Source organism: Phoenix dactylifera, chromosome 7 (assembly GCF_009389715.1).
Source record: "Phoenix dactylifera cultivar Barhee BC4 chromosome 7, palm_55x_up_171113_PBpolish2nd_filt_p, whole genome shotgun sequence".
NCBI lineage: Eukaryota > Viridiplantae > Streptophyta > Magnoliopsida > Arecales > Arecaceae > Phoenix > Phoenix dactylifera.
Window position 1 is genome coordinate 3,982,283 of NC_052398.1, and position 23,972 is coordinate 4,006,254.

Sequence of the window (23,972 nt, forward strand, 5' to 3'; positions counted from 1 at the left end):
TCCCTTCTTTGCGGAATGCCATGTCTAAAATGAGTTCAAATCTTAGACATGAAACCTTCAGGGAGTTCTACTTCTCTGCAAGATTTGCTGGTTTTATATTAGCTCGCAGATTTTTCTCTTTGGTGACGAGCTACCAGATCAACAGCCCGCAAAATAGGACAAATTCAGAGTCTTCAACCAGAGACAATTTCGTTCTGCGCTGAAAGCATTTTCGAGCGGTTTGTCTGCCCTCGTATTTGCTCATTTTCAAGTATGTCTTGTTCATGAGAGCTCATTGTCAGACAAGTATCAAATTGGCACAAAATTACAAACAGATTTTTCAAGCTAGCAATGCCGACTAAACATGACCTGCTCATTAAGAAAGAATGCAACTATGTAGGAAACAGAAAAATCATTATTGTATTGATGAAAACTCAGTTGACCTAAACCCTTAGTAGGGGCACTCAAAACCTTCACTTTTCACACCTATGCGTGTTAATATTTTTCCTCACATCCTTCTAGTCCCGGATGTATACCACAAAGACCAGCATCTTCAAAGGCTAGCTAATGAATGAACTAATAATATGGATTCGTCATCTTTGTTTTCGCACCATCCCTGTTCAATCACATTTCAAAATCACCAGAGATGCAAAACAATGCAGGCAGCACTGCTGATGTCAGATAAAGCCAAGAGATTACAACCAAGAAAGCAAAAGAGACAAGCCATTAACTGATTCCAACCAAGATGATAGACTCCTAGTATATTTTACAGCAGTAACACCTTAGCAATAGCATCTCCCTGGTCTCCAGTAAACCAATTGTATGCTGCCCAGATACAAGTCTCAGTAAACCAATTGTATGCTGCCCAGATGCAACTACTTATTGTCGAGGCCAAGCAACCCATCAGATTTTTAGCACGTTAAACCCAAACAAAGTCACATGTCACACAACTCTCTTGACACAAACTGCAAAGGAGTCAAAGTTGTTGATAGACATAATAGTCTTGCTGCCTTATCAGTCAGAGAGCCACCCGCCAGAGGATGGAGGGTGTGGGGGATATAATACAGATGGAGGGATTGGGGGATATGATCCAGATGCAAAGTTCATCGGGTTGGGAGGCATTTCCCGTCTCATTCCAGGCATGTCATACATGTCACTTCTGCCATGAAGGGGCACACCTGGACCAAGACTTCCGGGCCTTCCATAGTTTGTCTCGTCAAGACGAGGAGCGTACCTCTGCATTGTTGATGTTCCTACATTTGGACTAGAGAGCCCATAGGAAGATGATGAGAACCCTGCCTGTGCCAATCCTGAATCTAAACCCCCCAGTGAAAATCTGTTCCTCAGTGAGAAATCATCTTGGCCTTGAATGCCATATAACCTCTGTTCCACCCGCAAATCTTCTTCTGATGGTCTCCCATAATCTGCTTCTGATGGTCTCCCATAAGCATCAAAATTACCGGCATATGGGCTACCGCCAAAAGGGTTGACGCTGTTATCTCTCTTATAGCCTGAGTACCGTTCTTCCGAGTTCCGGATCCCATATTCCCGACTGCTCGTTCCACCATTGGACCAATTATTAGAGTTGCTATTATATGGATTGTCTCTATTTGAGGCAGTCATATAATTCGTTGCAATCTCATCAAAGTCCTCATGATGAAAAGCAGTGCTTCGGCCAGTTCCAGAAAATGTTCCAAATTCCACTCCAGACCCAGAGTTAGAACTGTGATGATTTCCCCGCTCTAAGGGAGTTTTAATTGGTTCTGATGTGAGATGACTCTCAGAATGATTTCTGGTGTCCCTATTTTTGGGAGATGAGCGGCTGCTCATGTCCATAAACCCATCCAGCTTTCGTCCTTCAGATACCTCAGCCCTTTTCTGTGATTTTCTCCTCTTCCTAGATTTATTTTTTCTATTTTCTACGGGTTTCCTTTTGTTGCCTTGTCGACTGCTCTTATTGTCTTCTCTTCTGATGTCCGCATCTACTATGGTGGCATCTTTCTCTTCATATCCTTCTTTGTGCTCCTTTGCTAGAATAGCCTCTGCCTGCTTTTCCACTTGGCTTTCCTCATCAGCAGGATGCTCCTGCTGCTCTGCAGATGCATGACCATGCTTCATGGCTATGCCCTTGTGCTTCATTGTCCAGTCTGGACGGCTCCACAGATAGAGCCCTGGTGGTTTCAGATTCCACTGCTCGATTTGCTTGTCATTGACATCAACAGACCCAGGCAAATAAAAGGACTGGAGACAAGATATGAAACAAAATCATCAAACTGCAGCAAAAGTCATTCAGACAAGACTCATCTAAATTACATGATAATGTTAAATATTTCTCTTTACCTTCCCAGAGAGGCTTTGATTGTCCTCCCAGATTAAATCATATGGATGCTTCTTCTTATCTAATCTGGCCACACAAAAACCCAAAATGGAAAAGAAAAACAATAATGAGAAAGAACAGTTGCGGATCCTTCTCCATTTTGCTGCTTCAGAACTGTAGCAAAAGGGATGCATGGAGAAGCAAAAAAGGTTGTACCTCTCCGTCTCCTCAGGAACAATAAGAACAAGGAGCTTTGGCCTAAAAGTTAGAGCTTTGTCAATGAACTTGTCCGCAAGAGCTCCTTTAACCCCAAAAGGTGGATTAAGGCCCATGATCTGTTCATGACTAGGATTACAAATTTGCAATTTAAAAAAAAAACTCTTAAACTATGCTGTTTCAAGGCATCCTCCCTGAAAAGAGTGGGAAAATCTAAATCATACCAACTGTGATCCAGTAGGCAATTCCTTTGGCTGCACCTTCATCCAATCTCTCTTTTCAAAATTGAAATCATTCTGCAGGAAAAAAAATCTAGCCTCATTTCACAAAAATAAAGAAATAAATAAAATGTTGTTTACCAATGGTTTAAATCTCAGTTCCGAGTCTTGTCCCAGTTTGTTCCCAGGTTGATACAGGGTTGAGACAGGTCAGAATGGACTGAAACAGTCACTAACAATAAATAAAGAAAATAAAAAATATCATGGTCCCAAGTGTTGGGGCGCAACTGTCCTGTTCCATCCTGACCGGTACCAACTTGGATAGTCGGGACGTCCGGGTTCATGAAAGAACCAGCATCCTGCACCCTTCCAGAGTACCATTCACTTATTGCTAGAACATAGGGGCAGCAAAAGTTGACCTTACCAGAAAAAATGTGACCCAACCCAACCCTGTTTGGGCTGGGTTTCGATTAGGGACATAGGGATGGGTCCAAGCTTCGACCCCACTCGGGTTATGACTTATGAGGATGGAGCTCTATTTAAATGGAAACAATTTAGGTCAGGTTGAGCCATGATGTTGGATAAGAATTTTTTTTAATGGTTGGTCTCTTTCTTTAGTGCTAGTTAAAATCATTTTGGAAATGAGCCATTATGAAGTGTAAGGATTGGATTTGATATTTTAGGTCCCACTGAGTATTACAAAATAGATTAGGTTTAGGTCGAATGGGTCATTTTGGGTCATGGGTGCCAAGACGGGGTGGGTATGGCAAGGGGTTTTGACCCAACCCATTGCCACCCTTGTTGGAACGGGGTATGGTACTGGCGAGATATGCCGGTAACATCGGGACTTGAATTATTGGTGTTAACCAACAATAACATTAATTTAGGTTTTTGTATAGTAAAATCATGAATTCCACTATGTACGGTGAACCTTGCTCTAAAACATATAAAAAACTTGCTTCACTTCTTTTTACAGCTTTCATAGCTATATGTAAACTTTTTATTCTAAAATTTCTTGCATGAAACTCTAAGAAAAAACAAATCTTTCAAAACCTCTCAAGGTTTTTATTTGCCAATAAGATCCTAAGAACAAGATTTATAACAATGGGCTCAATCCATTTTCACATTACACTTCATTACAAATAGTATTTTGAGTAGAGCAAAGCACCTGACATATACGCAGAGATGTAAGGCATGGATATGGTGTGTACTGTGTAGGTTTCTCTTTCAACAGTATCCTTAATGGTTTTAACCTAGGAAGCATGGATATGGATACGGGATATAAATACAGCATGCTGTGGGTACACCGGTACAACAAATTTTGTAAAAAGAGGATATGATATGGCTAGGACATGTTAATGTATACGTATATATATATATAAGTATATGTTTGTGTGTGTGTATGCATTCTATATGTAAAAACATGCACATGTGCACACATTCATGTACATGTATATGTGTATGTACATATCCATGCATGTAAAAAAATCTATAAAGCATAGCAGGGAGTAGGCTATTAAATTGATGTCATCCAAACTCAAGCGATAACATTAACTCTCATAAAGTCATTATTTGGTCAGCATTCAAATTCATAGACCCCAATCAATACTTCATATTCTAATATTAATAGACTCTATAATTGATCATTCACTATTAAAATGTTAACCTCAATAAAGCCCTTTCCCTCAGGAGGTATCGGAAAAGTACCTCAAGTGTGCAAGAAATATCCGGTTATCTCAAGTGAAAAATAGGTCACTTAACACAAGTATCGAATATATATTCAAGAAGTATTTGTCAAGTATCAGTATCTGATACGGACAAGGCATGAGATTTGAAGTATCTGTGCTTCCTATTCTAACCAGTGTTTTCAGTCCATTATTCATGGTCAAGAACTTGGGACCAAGGATAGGCTTAACAAGAAGTATACAAAAGTTAAAATATGGGAGACAACAGAAAACTGTTAGAAGTTACTAAAATTAAGAAGATGAACATAAAAAGGAATTGGAGAGATATAGCAAAAAGAAAGGAAGCTTTAAAGAAAGAAAAAGAAAGAAAACAACAACATCATCGTAGTTAATGCTAGAATTTGAAATGTGAAAGATTCAGGAACAACTGGAAATCTTATCAGCTAGCAAACTTACCCTCTCTAAGACCAAGTGATTTACCTGACTATAATAAAGTGAGATGGACTGATAATCATTAAATTAAAGCAGCCACTCTAGAATAATGCTAACACTCTAAATTCCCAAGACACAGCAATATTCATTCGAAAGCTGATAAAAATTACAATAATCAGATTGATAGTCTAAACTCTAGAATAGTGCTAACACTCTAAATTCCCAAGACACAGCAATATTCATTCGAAAGCTGAGAAGAATTACAATAATCAGATTGCTAGTTGAAGGAGAAGGAAGATTAGAAGGAAAAAAGAAAGAAGGGGAACAAGAAAAAAGTGCAAAGAGCTCCTGCGTGAGCTGCACTCCACACCATACCAGATAATATGAAAATAAGAAGGAACAAAAGAAGCAGAATAAAGAAGAAAATTAAAAAAGAATAGGACAAGTAGAACATAGATTACAACAAAGGAACAAAAAAGGAAATGCTGGCAAAAGGCTCCCAAGTAAGCTAAACTTGCTATCACTGCCAGTAATTTGGAGGGGAAAAAATGTGTCTGCCTAGTGTCATAGAAATGGATTACATGATATACCAATAACCCTCCACGTTCTTGCCAAGCATAAGAAATAGCACTATCTCTGTATCTCTCACTGATAGATTTGCCATCAAAATGCATGAGCTATTATTAGGTGCCACATCTTCTCAATTTCCTTCTTCCTTTTAGGTAAGCTTTGGACTAGAATGTGATGTTCACCCACCAAGACTAGTAGCTCATACTAAACTGCAATGAAGGGCAGAGTGTGGCTTATTACTTCAATCCTACACAAAGGAGCAAGCCAAAAAAAATAAAAACTTGTTTTTCCCTTCTACATTCAAGAAGTAACTTGAGACTTGAGACAGAACCTTCAAATTTGATCTCTATTCAAAATTGGATGCTTCCGTTATTGAGTTACTCTAACAATAAGAAAGAACAACATGTTGCTAATTGAATAAGCGACACATGATTATTTGGCTTACCCCTCAAATCAAAATGCTGCTTATTGCCTTACCCAATGTGTAAATTGTTCTACCTTTCCTATTCAGCACCATATGGAAGGATATTGTCTTTTGTGTATTGTTTTCAGAAATCATCAAACATCTCCATTTTCATAGAATTTCTGTCCCCACTAATGATCGACTTACTAGAAGTGTTCTCCTACCCTCATCAGACTCATGTTTGAATGTAAGACCCTCCTTCAAAGTTCAAATATTCTATAGTAACTAACTCAGACATACTATTCATCTCTCAGAAAAAAATTCCTCATCCCGCACCTTGAGCTTTCTCTTTACAAACTTGAGCTTTCCTTCACTCTGGACCAATCTATGTCTAAGATACACAACCAGCTTTATGAGACTTTGATCCCATTTTGGTTAGCAAATATCCTTGACCAAACCTGAATGAAGTACACTTACCCATCTTTATTCAGGTGAACAGCCATTTTAGCACCTCAATAAAGAAGGAACAGGGAAGGATACTTTTGTGAATTCAGAAAATCTGCAAAGCACTTTTTAGGCACAGACTCCTCTTCGGTCTGGTTAAAATCATTCAGCCAGTTTGACCAAACTTTTATAGTCGAAGAGGAATAAGTACCTAAAGTTATTCACCTATTTAAATGTGCCAATTAAACTTATGTGAAAACCAACAGGGTATTGATGACAAGATTATTAGATTGATACCTTCAAAAAAGGAGGGGTTAGGTTGTAAGAATAGTGCAACATGTTATCTTTAATAGTGAAGGGCTATAACAAGAAACACAGAATAACATGAAAGAAGAACCAAAGTTACAAATTGCAAATTGAACTATTGTACATAACAAAGATTACCTTTGGCTGAATGACATCATAATTTTTAAAATTACACTTCTTCCCAGCAGCATCAAGCTTTTCTTTCATTATTTGACAGAAGTCATTAGCGCCACAACAGAAGTCAACTATCTGAAAAGAAACAACATAGTATTAAAATAGCTAGACAAAACCTGAATCAAACTATCCAAGTTACAGTCCAACAATTTAACAATTGTTATTGTATTGTTGACATGAAAGGAAGCGCAAAATCTAAAAAGGTTTTGCATATCAGCAAAGCTTTAAGAAAAAAGCTATATGGAAACAAATAATTTGAGCGCTTCATGCTGTTTCTACGTTCATCAAATGGAATTGCTAAAAATGGTTAATCATTCAACTCCACTGTTTTCTTTGTAATACAAGCTTGCATCACATATTCTATGTGATACTTATGGCATTAGCCGCATAGATGAAAAGAATAGGGTTGAATTTTAATGCTCTCATAGGATTTCCATCAGGTACTAATGTTTTGAATGACAAGGAAAAAAGACAGAAACCAAACTACATGCTTCCCATGCAATGTGTCGATCTAGATTGAATTCTTTAAGTGATTGGTTAATAAATCTGACTAGTCAAAAGGTCAAATCAAATAAATATTTAGAATCTTCCCATTTGTTAAATGGCATTTATGCTACCTAATAGGTCTACATGATTGAGATAAGAAAGCATGGCAAAACTTATGGCCAACCCAGAGTTTCTGAAACTTGATCTCATAACTGCATCAGGTCTCCATGGAACTATAGAAACTTGATGCTCGTCGTGGCATTGAAAAAATCAAAGTAAATCATTTAGCCTCGTTATTGAACATGATACAATTGCAAACAAGCATCTCAAGAGGAGATTTCGGTTATTCCTGATAGGATACATCCTAAGATTGGTTAAGAAGTTCATATACAGAGTTGTTAATTTAATCTTGTACAAGGCATTGACAGCATATTCATCTCTAACGGGGTGATGTTCACCATGGATTTCCTCATACTAGACATTGCGCAGGAATAATCTAGAAAGAACAAGCATCTGCAAGGAAGGATATTTGGTGTTCTAGTATTGCCTTCATCCTTAAGTCACTGATTTTTTATGTTTCACATTACTTCACTAGGACTTGTTGAATATCATGTTGCACATGGTTTTATACAGCAATCACATCTCCACAAGTGGATCAGGATTTGATATCAAAATTTGCAGTTCCCTTCCACGGATAAGGAGAGGCACAGAAGATGTATAAATTTTAAACAACTTCCACTGAGCTTATATATTTTACATTTTATATTAGGGCCTGTTAGATATTGATTTTGTTACCTCCTTTTGCTTTCAGAAACCCAAGAAGAAAAGATGACCTAGACTGAACAAATACGTATGATGTAAACAAAGTCATATATTCCTTACAGATTTTGTCATGAACTATGATATGGTTTTTGTTGCTAATATGCAAATGTACTTGCACAATGTTACAAGTATTTACACAAAAGTATGTTATACACATCCTAAACCACAATCAAAGCAGACATATAGGACAGCTTATGCTGCTACAAATTACATACACCAGTTAAAAACTACATTCATTTGTTCTGACACCAATATAAATAAAGAAAAAAATTGGTCCAAGTTAGAAAGTTCAATAAAGCAGCAGAACTAAATTGCATGTTCTCATATGTAATCTTCAAATCCATTAAAACCTGGTGTTTTCTTCCATGTTGGTGCATGCCCAGTTCTGGCACAATTGCAGCCAACTATGGACTAGCACAGGTACGATAAGACATACTTTGATACTTGGCCCACTCCACATCTCCATTAAAATACAGTTAAAAGAGTTTCTAAGCAAAATATTGTTCATATAAAATACAGAACAATGAAAATGAAAGAAAAAGGCCATACCATATCACCCTTTTGCACGTACCACTGAAGCTTATCAGCAATCTACACATGAAGATGTGTTACTGGCAGAAATTTTAAAAAAAAAACAGCCAAATGCCACACGAAAGACAAAAACCCCTCCCCTCCCCCATCCCCACAATAAAAAAAAAAGGAAAAAAAAAAAAACAAACAAACAACAATTGACGAAAAGCATATGCATGGAAGAGAAAACTAATAAAAGAATATACAAACAGGATTGGCTTAACAGGAGAACAATAGAATAAATCCTCAAATCATGGAAAACAAGCAGATCAGAAAATCTTATTCGTGTCATATATGTGTGAACAAAACAAGCATAAACTCCACTCTAGCAGGCTAATTAATTTACTAAAGAAATCCCTAACATAATATGTGGTATGATGTGCGACAAGACCAAGCAGACTTGCTATATTTTTTTATATACTTCCTATAAATGATAATGAATTTCTCAAGGAGCAATCTGGGATAACCTAACAGAAAATTTCATGAACAAGACCAGGAGTTGTTGACTTTTTAACAAATAGGTCAAGAAATCATGTATGCTAAGAATTTTCTCAAAACTAGGTAACTTTTCTTTATTTTGTGGATATAAAACTATTCAAAAAGGGAAACATATTTAGCAAGGGATGATGCACTCCATGAGAACTCATCTTAAATAAAATTGTCATATCAAAAAGCCAAATCAAACATAACCCAGCAACAAGCCTTTCAACAATATGTAGACTGCTGAACAAAATGTAGAATATATTAAACATTTTTTGACTTCCTACTATTTTGCACGAACCTCTTTAAGCTTGTCCACTTTTGTGAAATGGCGTCCAAAAGATGTGTAACGCATGCCATGGAGAAAAGGTGCAAGATAAACTTTGAGTTTGTTCTGCAAAAACACGGTACCAATAAATAACAATTGTTAACATATTGTCTTGTAGCATCACATCTTGTTTCAATCAGCACGCTCTCAAACCAGATGATTGAATATCAGAACATGTTTCTTTTGAAGATTAATTTATTTTTTACTTTTTGCTTGTTTGTCGGCATGCTTCGAGTTTTGTTCTGCAAGGACACACTACCATAATAACTGTTCTTGACATGCCTTCCTATGGTGTCACATATTTGTTTCAATTATTAATATGCTCTCAAATCAAATGAATATATTGCATAAGTCTTTTTTTATGTTAAATATTTATTTTATTTTGAACTTGGTACATGTCAGCATTTTTAATACCTTAAAAAATGGCTTTTGAGAGTGAAAAAAGGATGACAAGTAAATCAAGATATGAAATAAATGTAGACATCAAAATTGTATTTTAGCCAAACAAAAAAGTAAATTTTTCATAATGTCAGTTTAACTTTGTCCGCAATGGCAAAATCAGGCCTTGATTAATATGTAATTTCTAGAGCTCAAAAAATAATAATCAATCATAGATGCACAAAAAATAAATTAAGAACAAATATAGATTAGAACCAAGGTATGCCAAAGCAACCTAAACCGCCCGGTTCGGGGCATACCAACCGGAACCGGTGCAGTATCGGGTCGAAAAGGCTGGTCAGGTCAGTAAGGGGCTCAAACCGGCCCAAACTGAGTGGAATCACGTGGTTCCTCTCAGTTTGGAGCAATCTGGGATAGTTCAGCCCCTTACTGACCCTAGTAATAGAGGAGAAGGCATCCCATGGCCTTCTCTCTTCTTTTCTTCAAAAAGAGAGTGGATCTTGTGAGGAAAATTCAGGAAAGGGGGAAGGTTTGCAGATTTTGAGACTAAATCCAAAGCCAAATCAGGTACAATCTCCTCTCTTCTCTTCAATCTTCTCTTTTTTATTTACATTATACCTTAAATAGGTTGAGAATTGGTAAAATTAGGAAAATCATGCAAAAAATTTTATCATACCCTAATTCAACATTAATACAAATAAAATTAATTTCTAATGTAGCCTATATAAATCTACGAAATGAAGGAAAAATAGTAAGTTAAAAAGTAAGGAGAGGATAACAAAGTCAAAAGCAAGAGTTTAAAACGAAGGTAACAACTGAAAGAAAGATGTAGATGACGAAAACTAGGACATTCAATGATACGCATCTGCATAACAAGATACAAATCTATGTTTAGTTATTACAATTGCATTCATTCAAAAATCATATAGTCTCTCGAGATCAATAAAATCATAATTTATAGATCCATAAACCTTAAAATACCTTCAAGACCAAAAAGAAAGAAAAAACAAAAAAGGCAAAAAAATATTGAACCAGTACCGCATACGTACATATCTGCATACTAGTGTCCATATGGTTCAGTTCAGTACCATATCATACCTATACCTGACCAGTACCGTATTGGGCACCAAGATTGCGAACTTTGGTCATCATGCATATTTAAGGATTAGATGGTACCCCCAATGCATGTCTTGGGTGAATACATTAATTCCATTGGTCACTTAGTGTCTCCATGAAGACTGGTATGGCCAAACACCGACAAAAACAGCTACATAAATAACTATACAAATTATCTCTGCTATATACGGACACACACATCATGGCAGGATGTTCGCGCATGAGGTCACACGTCTCACTTTGTTTCTAAATACACTATTCTTTTAGTAGATATATATATATTCCTTAATAAATGAGAAAGAGAAAGAAAGCAGAAAAAATGGTATCACAGCCATCCACAAAATGCTTCCCCCTCCTGAACAGATGACATGTACCACATATAGCCAGCACTAGCTGACAGTGTAAAGGCAAACTGTGCAAATGACAAAAAATATGTGCAAATACCAAAACAGAATTTAACCAATATGACAATTTATCATGTACCAGTAAAGGCTAAACAAACAAGAAATGGGAAAAAGGTCAACAGACTGTGGATGAGAATAGTATAAAATTCTTGGAACACCAGCTTTGTTTCATATTATATCAAATATAGATCAAGAAAAATAAGTATTCAGCATTCTTATGTCAATTGGTTAACAATATGTACATACACTCCACTTCAGTATCTGCTTCAGAATATCTGGTTCACAAACAGCTTTGGCATCCTCGACACTGCCCCCTTTTTCTAGCTTTTGTAAAGCTGCTCGAATGGCCTATGCATACAGATTTAATTAGCCAAATCAGCAAACAAGAAGTACCAAGTTGAAATATTCTGAAATCAAATTTTATCAGTTTTAGATATCACCATTGCCATCAACAACATACCTCAACAGAAACCTCAACCTTGCCCTGTGTAATGCTTTTGTCAATGTGCCTAGCGGAATATGCATGAGTTGAAGGTACTTTGCACTTTCTCCTGACATCTTCCAATGTTAAAGAAGATGATGCCTCCTCCATTAGAGCACTCATTCTGCAACGCAAAAAATTAGAGCAGGTTAATTTACAGTCAGGAGGTTTAAGAATACAAAATCACATTCAAGACCAACAAAATGCACCAGAACTCTACATTCTGTAAAAAGCTTTATCACCTCATTTCTACCTTTCAACTTTGACTCAAACCTTGACTAATTTTGGCAAAGTTCACCATGGAATCAACCAAGGATTCAACATTTTTACTGGTCAAATATTCTATAGAAATTCTTTACCATAAGGAAGAGTAAACATGTTATGCAACTTGGGCTGTAGAGCACTTTCATGTTGCTGATCCATTCATTTGGTGAGTTAGAAATTAGGCTTGATTTGAGAACAAGTACAGTCAAGCATACTCAACAAATGAAGAAGTCCACATGCTACAATTAACATTAAAATGAAAACAAGAAAGGCAAGTATCTTACTTCTTTTCTGTTTCATTGTCTATCTCAGGAAAGGAGCTTAATATTTTCCCACGAGATTCTGGAATAACAGTAAGTGCCTTCTCTTTCTTAGATATCTTATTGACCTCAATAACAGCCCCATCAGCTTTATATGAGGGAGTTTGTGACCTTTCCTTTAAAGCCTTTACTTTCTTCTGGGAGTGAAGTACTTGCTCTGTAATGCCTTTGCTATTTTTTCCTGTGGAATGGCTTTTCTCTCCACTAGAAGGCTTTTCTGCCACCTTTATTAACTTTATGGAGGTTTGATCTCCGGGCAAGTCATCAGAAACCTGCCTTTTCTTCTCAGCCAGAAGCTTAACTTTATTTTTCTGCACATCTGTGAGTTTTTTCTTTTCTGGAATATCAGGAAATATGATATGATTTCTTATTGGAGTTCCAAGATCTTCATCAATTGTATGCTTCCTGGCCAGAAAAAAGAAAAAAAAAAAAAGAAATGAAGTACTAACAGCATGTAAATATGTTCATCTACTAAATACAAAATTCACAACAGAAACATAAAACATACAGGCAGTAAATCAAAATGCGATTAGGAAGAAGATCATCCCAAGCCCTCTGGATAATATCTTCTTCTTCTATATCCTCAAAGGCAATGTTTCTGCACAATTTAATTAGACCTTAGCAAGAAACATACAGAAGCACTATTTATTTGCTGAAATCATTACCTAGAAGTAACCTCATGAAGAATCCAAGTACCTTGGCAAGCACTTTCTGTGGTACGACTTTGGACACCGTCTACACATTGCAAACTGCAACTCCTTAACCTCTTTGTTTTCTCCTTCTTTACAAATGATACATTTATGGACGGGGCAAGTAAATGACTCCCCAGCTGCAATCTTTTTCTGATACTCAGATGCTTCAGCTGGTTTGTCTGCGAATAGTAATTCTGCAACGCACTTTGGATGGTAAAAATGACCACAAGTTGCAGAAACACAACGAAATACCTAATTCACAACATGAGCAAAAAATTAGCATATTCTTTAAGAATGTAAAGCAAAAGATATACTAATCCACAAAGTTAACACATCCAAAAGCTACACTGGAGAAATCAATAGCAAGGTAGAATTTAAGGTGCAAAAATTGAACAATCTGGATTTTTATAACTTGATAGGTAGCTCGATGCCCATCATACTAGGACACCAAGATAAATAGGGACCTACTTGGTGGTATCCCGGGACAAAGTCAACATCATAGCAACTTTTCCAAGACACATACATAAATACATACATGTGTGTGTATGAATGTGCATGCCTGTATGTCTGTTATGTGTGCTGCATATGTGTATACATATGTCTATATGTATATTAAGACAGGACAAACAATAACTAAAAATATGTTCAAAGGACAACGATGGAACTGAAGTGCATTCCCACTAAGTGATATCTTACCTCAGCACCTGCAGATTTGTCAGAGGAGCCTAGTTTACCACAAGCAAAGCATTGATGCTGATTATATTGGCAATTCTTGCACAGGAAGTTCTGGATTGCCTGCAAAGTAACTCAAGAATGGTCACAAAAGCAGAACGTGCTCAGCCAAACCAGAACAAAAAATAACCATGCCAAGCTCCATATACCTGAATTTGTGCCCTAGTGTAGCCAAGAGATTTACAATCTGAATCTTCACCAGCATGTCTGGTTGCATGGAAGGACCTCATGCACCTCCCTTCACAACTGCATTATATAAATATGTTTCATTATCACTCGAAGAAAAGAAAAAACATGGAGAATTATAGAACAGATGCCTGCCAGCACCAATTGTTCATACCCTTTACATCACTAATATACTTTTACACATGCATATCTTCAGTGATGTTCTGAAATTATCTAATAATTAAAGCGGATATGATGGACTATGAAACAGAAAAATGATTCTGTTCAAACACCCAACTATATACAATAACAATGAGACACAGACCAGCATATAGCAAATGCAAGCATCTTACGTAAACAAAAATATGACCACATAGAGTCTAGTATACAATATTTACCTCTACCAGGTATGCAACCTGATAGAAGGATTACAGGCCCAATGTTTGTGCAGTTAATCCATGCTTTGGACGATAGTGAGAAGTCCTTGAGGTTTTGGAAAATCAAAAAAGTATAGAGAAGAAATATAAGTACAGGCAACAAGTGAAATGATAAACATTGTGCATTTTATAAAAACTGTCCTATTGTCCATCAAAATTCTAATTAGCACTGAACTGATCACATTATAGCAGATGAGGTAATTGCAAGCAAAGCCTAAGTAATAAATAAAGCTAGAAAGCTAAATACTGAAGCACTGGACATTATTAACCAACTGAACTTATTGAACGAGAGACTATGTAATTCTTCTTGCTTTTAGAATAGAAAAAGAATCTCCAAAGAAGCCAAGGTAGCCAGGAGAAGAAAATGGGCCGACACAATTACTAACCAAATCAGCATCAATTTGGATGATTTCAGCATGGAGTGACTAATGTTTCTCATAAGTATCAAAGTACGCATAAGAATTAGGATAGATGCACCCTGTACTAGTACAAGAACAATAAATCCATCCTGACACAAAGGACATGTGGAATGCTAGATTGGGAGATGCAAAGTACATAAGACACTTGCCAGTGATAAAAGGGGCACCTCAGTAGGGTTCAAAACAAATGGGACAAAGTATAAAGGGTGTTCCTACTAGATAAAGAATGCGTAACAGATCAAGCTAGACGTGTGCACTTGTGACAAGTACCTTGAGAACATGATGCAAACGGGCCATCAAATCATGACAGATCTTAGAGAAGTCGCAGTTTCAAATGAAAATATGTTTGGAAGGGCTCTAAAGAATTAAAAAATTGGTTAAAATTTGAAAATTTGCCCATCAAGTAGATTTTTTGGATATTATGATTTCCCTCCTCTCATATTATCATTTTCTTAAAAAAGTCTAACATTCAAAACAAACCCTACCAGAAATCTGAACTTCGAAAATCCCGTAATTAGTGAAAAAGGATATACCATTGTCTCGAATGGAAACACCCAGACATGACCATACCCAAGACACGTGTACAGAGTTTGACATTGTAACCACAACAGGTACATCTTCCTCTATATTGATTATTAAAAACACATGCAAATTTCTGTGCAATTCACATGGCCCAAATGATATGGGAGAGGTAGTCTACTTTAGAAATTAAAAAAATCCTAAAAAGGTTTCCGTACTCCACATCATCTTCCATCATTTCATATGAAACCAAACTGCACTTCAAATAACTTAGAATTACTCAAACATCCATGCTAATGCATTATTTCTTAAACAAAGCAATTTTTTAAATGAGACATGTCAGAATACATTACAACTTGGATAAGAATGACTGCTCAAACCAACTTAAATTTTATTAGCATCGCATAAAACAGGAGGAAGAAGGTGAAAAGAGAGAAACAGAAAATAAGAATGCTATATAGGAGGTGAGCTATGAAGGCAATTCAGCAAGAAGTATATTATCTTAGGATGGAGTTATTTATCATGATATGCACCCAAAATAGAAAATCATACAAAATTGCGGGCATGATACATCTATTTTTTCCAAATTCATTTGATTTACTAATCAATGCAAAGTTAACCAATGTGGTCCTTATTATTAAGAAAGATGGATTAACAAGAAAAAGCTGAATTCACAGTAGTGGGACATATGAATACAGATGCCATAACCAGAAGTGCTACTTTTATGGCTTGCATATGGATGTGTCCATATAGATGTATGTAATAAGTTATGGACAACACTGGAAAGATAATCTAAATTAAAACAGAGTACCATATAAGTTCGCCTCCATTATCACAAATAGCACAAACTGAATCAAACAAATCCGACTCTTCGTCAGAGTCATCTCCATCATCATCTCCTGTATCCTCATCCAAATCATCATCAGCAGTAACAAATGACGGCTTTACATCTGGATCATTTCGAGATTTTTCCTGCTAGAACAACGGTTCAGTGGTGGATAGATACCGGACTACATTTTCTGTACAAATAATCTTTAAGCGAAAATCTAACAGAAAGAAAGATTTACAGGTCAGTACTGACCTCTCCAGTTCTCTTTCTGGGCTTATCTGTAAGGAACCCCAGCAACAACTGTTCAAGTAAAATTGTAATGAGATATATACTTTTAAAAAAATACCAGCAATATATTCTAACATATAAAGAAAATAAGTAAATTACAACTGTCAAATGGCATATACTTGAGAAAAATGACTCTTCCAACAAAAGTTAAGTGAACAAGTGCAGTTGTAAATCCAAAATATAAAGGGGAAAGTGCTGGCCCCAGAACAATGGTAAACTAAACTATAATCCCCAACCAATCATTTCATAATGATAAGTGGAAGATACCACCCTTCAACAAGACAAGTTTGGTAGAGACAAATCTCAATTGCCAAGTACTTCATATTAATAATTTTCTTTTTAAGTCATAGTAGCACCACCAAGGACCCTGTAAAGAACAAGGTACAAGGAAGAAGAAACAAAAGCCCCAGACACCTCAAACAGATCCAACATTGAGATGGTAATAAAAACAACACACCTAAAAGAATAGCATCCACAGAAACAATAGAAGGAAGAAGAGGCCAATGCACCGAGAATCAAGCACTTCACATAAATAAATCCAGCCAAAAGTTACTAAGTGACAAAATAAATTGCTGAAAGTAAAGCGGATCAAAAAATCATCAGTTTTCAGTCAATCATAGCAAACCATGTAGAATTGCACAATGGCCAAAGACCTTTCATTGCAAAACTCAAAAAGTTCCTTTGAAGCCATGCAACTGAATAAGACAAGTCTAATTCATCTATATAGGCCAAAGCAGATCTCTTTTTTTGGCAATCAACTAATGAACAATTTGAACAAATATTCTAGTCTTGAGAATATTTTGAGTCATGACCTGAAAAGTAGCTCAACCACCTCACCCAAAATATGCCATCTGACTAACCCTAGAAAAGCTATGGTTCCACAAAAACTAAGGCACCACATCAATGACATAAATTAAGATCATTTTTACTGAAGAGAAATAGGAGGTTTATGATATGTGTCATGCTTTGTTTTAAAAAATTTAGCATGGTTGTGAATATTAACTTACTAGCATACCAACATCTGCAATGCACATGGAAAAAAATATATAGAACCAAATAAAGAAAAAAAAAATGAACTTCAAATGCAAAATAAAAAAAAAAAGAACAGTAAGATAAACCAAAAAATAAAATAGAAAATGCCACACTACCAAAACAAAAATAAATTGCAAAACATAATAAACTAAAAAAACAATGGGAAATAAAATTTAAAATAGAAATAAAGATATAAAAATAGAAGAGTTTTTGATGGGTGGATGCAATATCTTCAATGCTGATAATATTTGAAGTTATTATTTTATCTTATATTTATGTCTATTATTAAATGCACTCTTATTTTTTGGTTGATATACTTTTTTTCTCTTTAGAGAAAAAATGGGGGAGAAACAAAAGGGAATATAAATTATATAAAAAAGGAGAAGATATTAAGATTTTCTTCCACAATTCTGGTGACGGTGACACACCTCAGTGCCTCGTGCAGAAGCAACAAGCAATAAACCATGCAGCCATATTAATGTTGAAGTTTAATAAACTATATATAAAAAATTGAATTTGGCTGATTAGTATCCATATGCAAAATAATGGTGAAATAATATTATAACTAATATAATGGCTGGCCCATCCCCTCATGTTTTGGATATAAACAAAAGAAATCTAAATAATCACTGATGTTTGCCCATTATAATATTATAACATATGGATCGCATGTGAAGCATCTGTACATGAATCTTAGTACTATGAAACTCCTATTTAGGTAGCATACGCTTCAAAAACTCCATGGAAACATATACCTTCAATTGCTGCCTAAGCACTTTCAACACTTCTTCAATCCAAGTTTTCTTAAAATGCCCTATGCATGTACATACAGCAAGTAAAGCAAGAGACAGGCCCACCAGGAAAACGGATAATTAGATCGGGTATTCTGTCCTTGAAAGCCCACCTTTTTGTCTCTAGTAGACTCATTTGTGGCTTGTTTCTGTCCTCCTACCTATTACTTGTGGAAAATGGGTCACCGATAAGCAATTATTTGCATGAGAATTTTTTAAAAAAAGTCCATAATATCATGCTCATATACCTGATATATGTGTGTGCGCGTGCGCGCATGCACGGATATTTAATTATAGAATAAGAGGGTTTTTTGGGAGGGGGAGATGACTATTCAAAAATTATAGACATATCTCGATGGACTGTTCGAAAAATCAAAACTCACCTTTTTTTCTAATATGGTATGAATATACATGGAGTTTATTCTATAGCTATTTTTTAGAATGCCTTGTTAGATAAAATAGAGCTCACTAGTAACAGATTTATTGACATAGAACACATGTTTTACATGAAATAAGATGATTTAAATTACCGTTACGAACTTATGATTGATGTAGGGTTTCTACAGTGCCATAGGAGCTTCCACAGAAGCTAATAATGATCTTTTTATGATTATCCTTTGTTTGGTCAGAGGCCCTTAATCATCAGTTTGATTCCCTATGCATTAAGGTAATGATTCTTTTTGTTGAGGGCCTTGTCTCTTCCTTTCTATTGATTAAGAAAAGAATTTAAGATATAAAGAAGCTAGTATATATCTGAAACCATTATGATTACACCGAGTGTCCCACTTTACTATGAGTGAAGTTGAACAATGACAATAAAAGACATGATTATGTGTTCTCAGTTTTTTATCATAACAGGAAGTTTCCACCAATCTTTAAAAGAATTTCCACTCTTCCTGCTCTATGATTCACAATGAAAGCCTGCAAATTTCAGAAAAGAGTGGCAGCAGATTCCCTTTGGCATATTTTGATAGGCCCGTCAAAGAATCTAGTTGGATTCTCCTTCTATTTCAAGCCAACCTTCCCTTTTTCGAGTTGGACATAGGCTAGGCTAGAAGTGCATGACAAGTAAAAATTTGCCATATACCTGAATGCATAAAATACCTACCAGGATTATAGATTATGTGCACTGGAGGGTTATAGGGAATTTGCATTCAAGAAAAGATGCTAAGTGTCTGGTTATCATTTTGAACTCTACTTTTGCATTTGGCTCATTAAAAACACATAAATGACCTACCACATAAGCATATAAAAAATACTATATCATTGTATGTATCTGCACCATGAATATTCCATTAAATTATTCATAGATAACAAATACCAATATACCTGGCATTTTGCTAGTGTCTCATCTCTCTCAGTGAACAGCTTAATAAGTGAAAGATGATCCCTGAAGTCATCCTCAGAAGGTCTGACCTCAAATGTGCTGCACAGTTCAGCAAACTTTAAGAATTTAGACGAATCACACAGAAAATGAAACGGTCCACAAAGCAAATCCCCACCTGAAAACTCTACGCAGATGATCCCAAAGGCCCTTTTCTGATGACTCTGGTCTTTTCTTGAGAAAGTGAAGCATCTCCAATGTGATCATTGTTGCTCTAATAGTATCCTCATAGTAGCTCTTCCTCGGCTTCAGAAGATTTATCCATTTGTTTTCCGTCAAAAGCACCATGACGTTAGGCCGATCATCTTGAAATCCCAACTTCCAGGCAGTAACCTGTTTGTATACTTTCTGAAGGCCTTCATCAGCAGTTCCACGCAAGAATACTTCCCTCTGAGCAGCACCTGGTCTCTCTGCATCATCAAACAGGACAGGCAAGACTGCAAACGAGATGGGTGACTCCTCCTCATCTATGAAATAATAATTCGTGACAGATTGCGGCATAATCTCCTCGTCATCTGAAGATTCCATGATTTACCAATACCCAATGCAATGAAAGCGATTTAAAAAGGCAGAACTACACCTCCTTATCCCTTGATTTGGGAAAACAAAACAACAGGTCGATCTGTTCAAAAGGGACGAACCTGCAAAGACAGAGAGGAACAAAACCTATCAGGCATGATGTCTCTTAATCAATAAAAAAAAGTATCAATCAAGAACAACGATCTAAAACATACTATCAACGTCTCTTCAGATTGGCAATCAACAACCTAGGCCTGCAAGGATTAATTCTTTAGCATGGAATCTAGATGACAACAATGAAAATGCACCAAAATTTGCAGTAAAAAAAAAAAAACCGAAATTTACTCTCCACAACATTCCCGAATCCCAAGAACCGAAATTTAAAACAAGCAACTACTAATGCACGGAGATAAAGTTCAAAAATCAAAGAAAAAAACACGAACCGCTTAATTTCCCAAGAAATACCGATGATTGGTAGAACTGGAAATAGAACCGCAACCAAAGGAATTTATCTTACCATGAACCAAAAGCCCCACCGCTTTCAACCTTAAAGAGGGAAAAAATCAACAAATACATCGGCAGAAAAGGGATTTCCGAGGTAAAATAACGGAAACATAAACCCTAGCCCTAGATTCTCTTCATATACAGAAATTAGGGTTACAAAGAGAAGTGCGTGGTACCTTATCTCCGGAAATCAGAAACCGGAAGAAGAAAGAGCCGCTACCGGCGGAAGAGCACCTTCAGCGGCGCAGATATCATTCATGGAAACCTTGGCGGTGTGGTTTAACCTGCACAAAAAGGCGAGCCGGCCCAAAAAGACCTAAATTTTCGGCCCAGAACGAAAAGCCCGGACGCGATAGAGAGCGAGAAGAAAGGTAGGCGGGAGAGAGAGAGAAAGGAACAAAGAAGTGCCGACCCCGGCCCGGGACGCAACATATATGGCGGCTAAAACCCTACCGAACCCTACCTGTACTTCGGGCTCCACGCGCCACGCGTCGTCCGATCTGTTAGCGCTCACTCCAAGCGTCCGGAGGCCTCCTGCAGCCGACCACGCGCCCCGCATCAATACCATTACTCCCATATTTGATAAATCCACCCCGCTCCGCCCCGACCCTTTCCCCATCTCCAGGAGTGCACGAACCAAAATAGAGCGTTTATTTATGGAACCAATGAATGATAAAAATATGTGAATGCATTGCCTCCCGGTCTTCTCAAAAAGGCCAATAGTGCTGCGTGGGTGGCATCCTATGTGGCCCAATACTTCGGAGGTGTTATCTGAAAAAAAATACGGCTCTGTTCCGTCTACTTTATATTTTTTTGCTTCTTTCTCATGTTATGGGCTACACTCGTTGCGTGTAAGTGTTCTAACAATAATAAAAAAAATATTAATTGAAAAATAATCAGGTAGTAATAACCATGGAACCCATCCTATGCACCCGGTTGTAATTTCATCCCAAAATTATTTATCTATTAAAATTAACGTTAGAAAATAACTAATAAATGTGCTTCCACTAGGTTTTTGCTTCTTAAATTGGTAGAATACAAATTTACACAAGAAAAAAAACTTAACAACATAGACATTGAATGGATTAGGTAACACATCATTGGTACTATAGGAAATGATGAAATATAGAATATTTTATTATTTTTTACTTGATTATCGAGCTTAGCAAAGCATGTTGGACCTTCCTTAGGTTACTGCTTATCGATAGAAATACATGGTTCGTTGGATCTCTTTTCAAAATTGAGTTTTTAATATTGTATCAGTCACGGAACTCTCTCCTCTAAAATAGCTACCAGTCGAACACTTAAGCATATGCGATGCACTTATAAATGTTATGTAGATAATGAAATGCTCTCAAATCTAATGGCTATACCACAATTAATCACTAGTTTTATGCTTTTTTTGCCAATGAACCTCTTAATAGCCACGTCTTGTACTACTATTGTTAGCATAATTTTAGAGATCACATAACAACATATATCAGTTCATATTATTTTTTTATTAGCATGATCCTATATCGGTCAGTATTATTTTCTTTGTCGGCATAATTTTATTCGAGTGATTTTAGAGATCACATAATAATTTGTATCGGCGAACATTATTTTTCTTTGTTAGCATAATCCTATATCAATATATTTTTTTTCTTGTATGGAGTTTGTATATGGATATATATATATAACCTCTGAGACGTACCGAATATAATAGAACAGAGAAAAAAATTTTTTTATTATTTTTTTCTTCTGTAAATATTTTAACATGGTATCAAAATCACCCATCATTTAATTTGCCGCCACCAATGAGCCAGGGATGGGAGACAAGAACCCCAACATAACCAGACATTTTTTCTTCCTTTTCAATTTATTTGATCTTGTAACCACATTCACTGCCATCGGTTCAAGATATTCCCCTTTTGAGCTGAATTCAGTGCGAAATTCTAAAACCAGAAGACGCAGTCGCCGGTTTTTAATCCTCCTTCGATGTCTCGCAGCCGAGAGACGGTGATGGAGCGCCGGAGAAAAGGAAGTCAAGGGGAACAAAGAGAAGAACATAGGGTGGAAAAAGAATCCTTTTTCTCTGCGGAGCCCGCGAAGACGGAGGAGACGGAGCATGCCGTCTTTTACAGCGACCGCCCCTCCATGAATGAGAGCTTGCTGTTGGCCTACAACCTGAAAAGGAATCAGAGTTTTCTCTCTCAGCCCTCTCATTGGCAGGTCACTCTCCATTTATTTTGAGGAACGGGTTATCGGGTCGGTTATTTACTAAATTATGTGTTCTTCTGTGGTTTTACTTTGCAGGGTTCCTCTGAAGAAAATAAGAGAATAGATATGAACTTGGGAGGAATTCCTGCATCGAGACCTTATCATACTTCACGACATGGAAATAAGTTGAATGATTTACCTGGATTTTTGAATAAATTATGGTTGCATCATATATATATATATATGCACAGTTCCTATGGGTGGATAGCTAGTGAGAGAACTTGATCAACGGGCAGCCTTTACTTGACTCTCACTTTAAATATATTAAAAAAAAATAGAGAAACTCGTGGTTTTTGACCTATTAATGTGTAGTTTGATGAAATTGATTAACTTAATGAATTATAAATCATACCTTGATTCGCTAAATCCATCTTTAATTGCGCTCTGGGCTTTGAAATGCGTGCGCAGTTTCGATCACCGGTGATCTGAACAAAGGTTAGCGAGTAATCTTCTGGAGAGAGAGCACTTAATGCGTGTTTTGAGAAGGGGTTTAACAGGCTATTTATAGCCCTCTCCAGGGACCAAACGCTGCAGGTGGTTACACCCGTGAAGAGTCACCCCCCATCAAGGTAACTCTTCACTGCTGTGAAAATACCGTAATGCCCTTGTGATTATCAAGATTTACGAAATTCAAGGGACACTTGTCAAGATGTGGGTTCTAATTAAACGGGATCAGGGTTTAATTAAACGGGATCCAACATTCTCCCACTTGGACCATATTGACGCCATTTGTCAATGTGGGCCACAACTTGACGGGATCCCAACATTCTCCCATTCGGACCATATTGACAAGTGAAATATCCTTAGTACTTGAATTTTATAATCTGTATACGCGTGTTCTTTCTATCCTGATATCAATTTGGGCAAGCTTTATGTTTGATTACTTTGAGAATAATAATACGAACCATGGCGGAAATAACACCTATTTGATCGGCGTATAACCTTCCATGATCACTATATTACTAAACCATCATAACCAAACCCTTAT

The 23,972-nt window shown here is 36.6% G+C and overlaps 1 protein-coding gene across 4 annotated transcripts; it reads right to left on the minus strand.

The window, feature by feature from the left end:
* Positions 1-547: 547 nt before the first annotated feature.
* Positions 548-21,103, minus strand: LOC103702321 (protein ENHANCED DOWNY MILDEW 2-like). 4 transcript variants are annotated; one of them, XM_008784692.4, is made up of 20 exons: positions 20,902-21,103; positions 20,437-20,475; positions 19,821-20,343; positions 19,648-19,744; positions 16,460-16,507; positions 16,190-16,350; positions 13,988-14,084; positions 13,803-13,901; positions 13,111-13,358; positions 12,923-13,012; positions 12,379-12,819; positions 11,810-11,954; positions 11,596-11,697; positions 9,404-9,496; positions 8,602-8,643; positions 6,709-6,819; positions 2,737-2,808; positions 2,513-2,631; positions 2,320-2,383; positions 548-2,220 (listed from the first exon to the last, which is right to left on the minus strand). In XM_008784692.4, exons 3-20 carry the CDS (start codon positions 20,228-20,230, stop codon positions 994-996), a joined length of 3,666 nt encoding a protein of 1,221 aa, XP_008782914.1. In that variant the 5' UTR covers positions 20,231-20,343; positions 20,437-20,475; positions 20,902-21,103; the 3' UTR covers positions 548-993. The 4 variants fall into 4 exon arrangements, with proteins under 4 accessions (XP_008782914.1, XP_038983906.1, XP_038983908.1 ...); XM_039127978.1 differs by having other exon boundaries at positions 16,190-16,353; XM_039127980.1 differs by lacking the exon at positions 20,902-21,103 and adding an exon at positions 20,665-20,685 and having other exon boundaries at positions 16,190-16,353.
* Positions 21,104-23,972: the final 2,869 nt, after the last annotated feature.

Coding starts and splice junctions, on each gene's coding strand:
- LOC103702321 (XM_039127979.1), bottom strand. CDS start 20,230: ATGGAATCTTCAGATGACGAGGAGATTATGCCGCAATCTGTCACGAAT. Junction 14,085..16,189: donor AATGGAGGCGAACTTATATG/GTACTCTGTTTT, acceptor TATATAATGCAG/TTGTGAAGGGAGGTGCATGA. Junction 13,013..13,110: donor CACAGAAAGTGCTTGCCAAG/GTACTTGGATTC, acceptor TAAATTGTGCAG/AAACATTGCCTTTGAGGATA.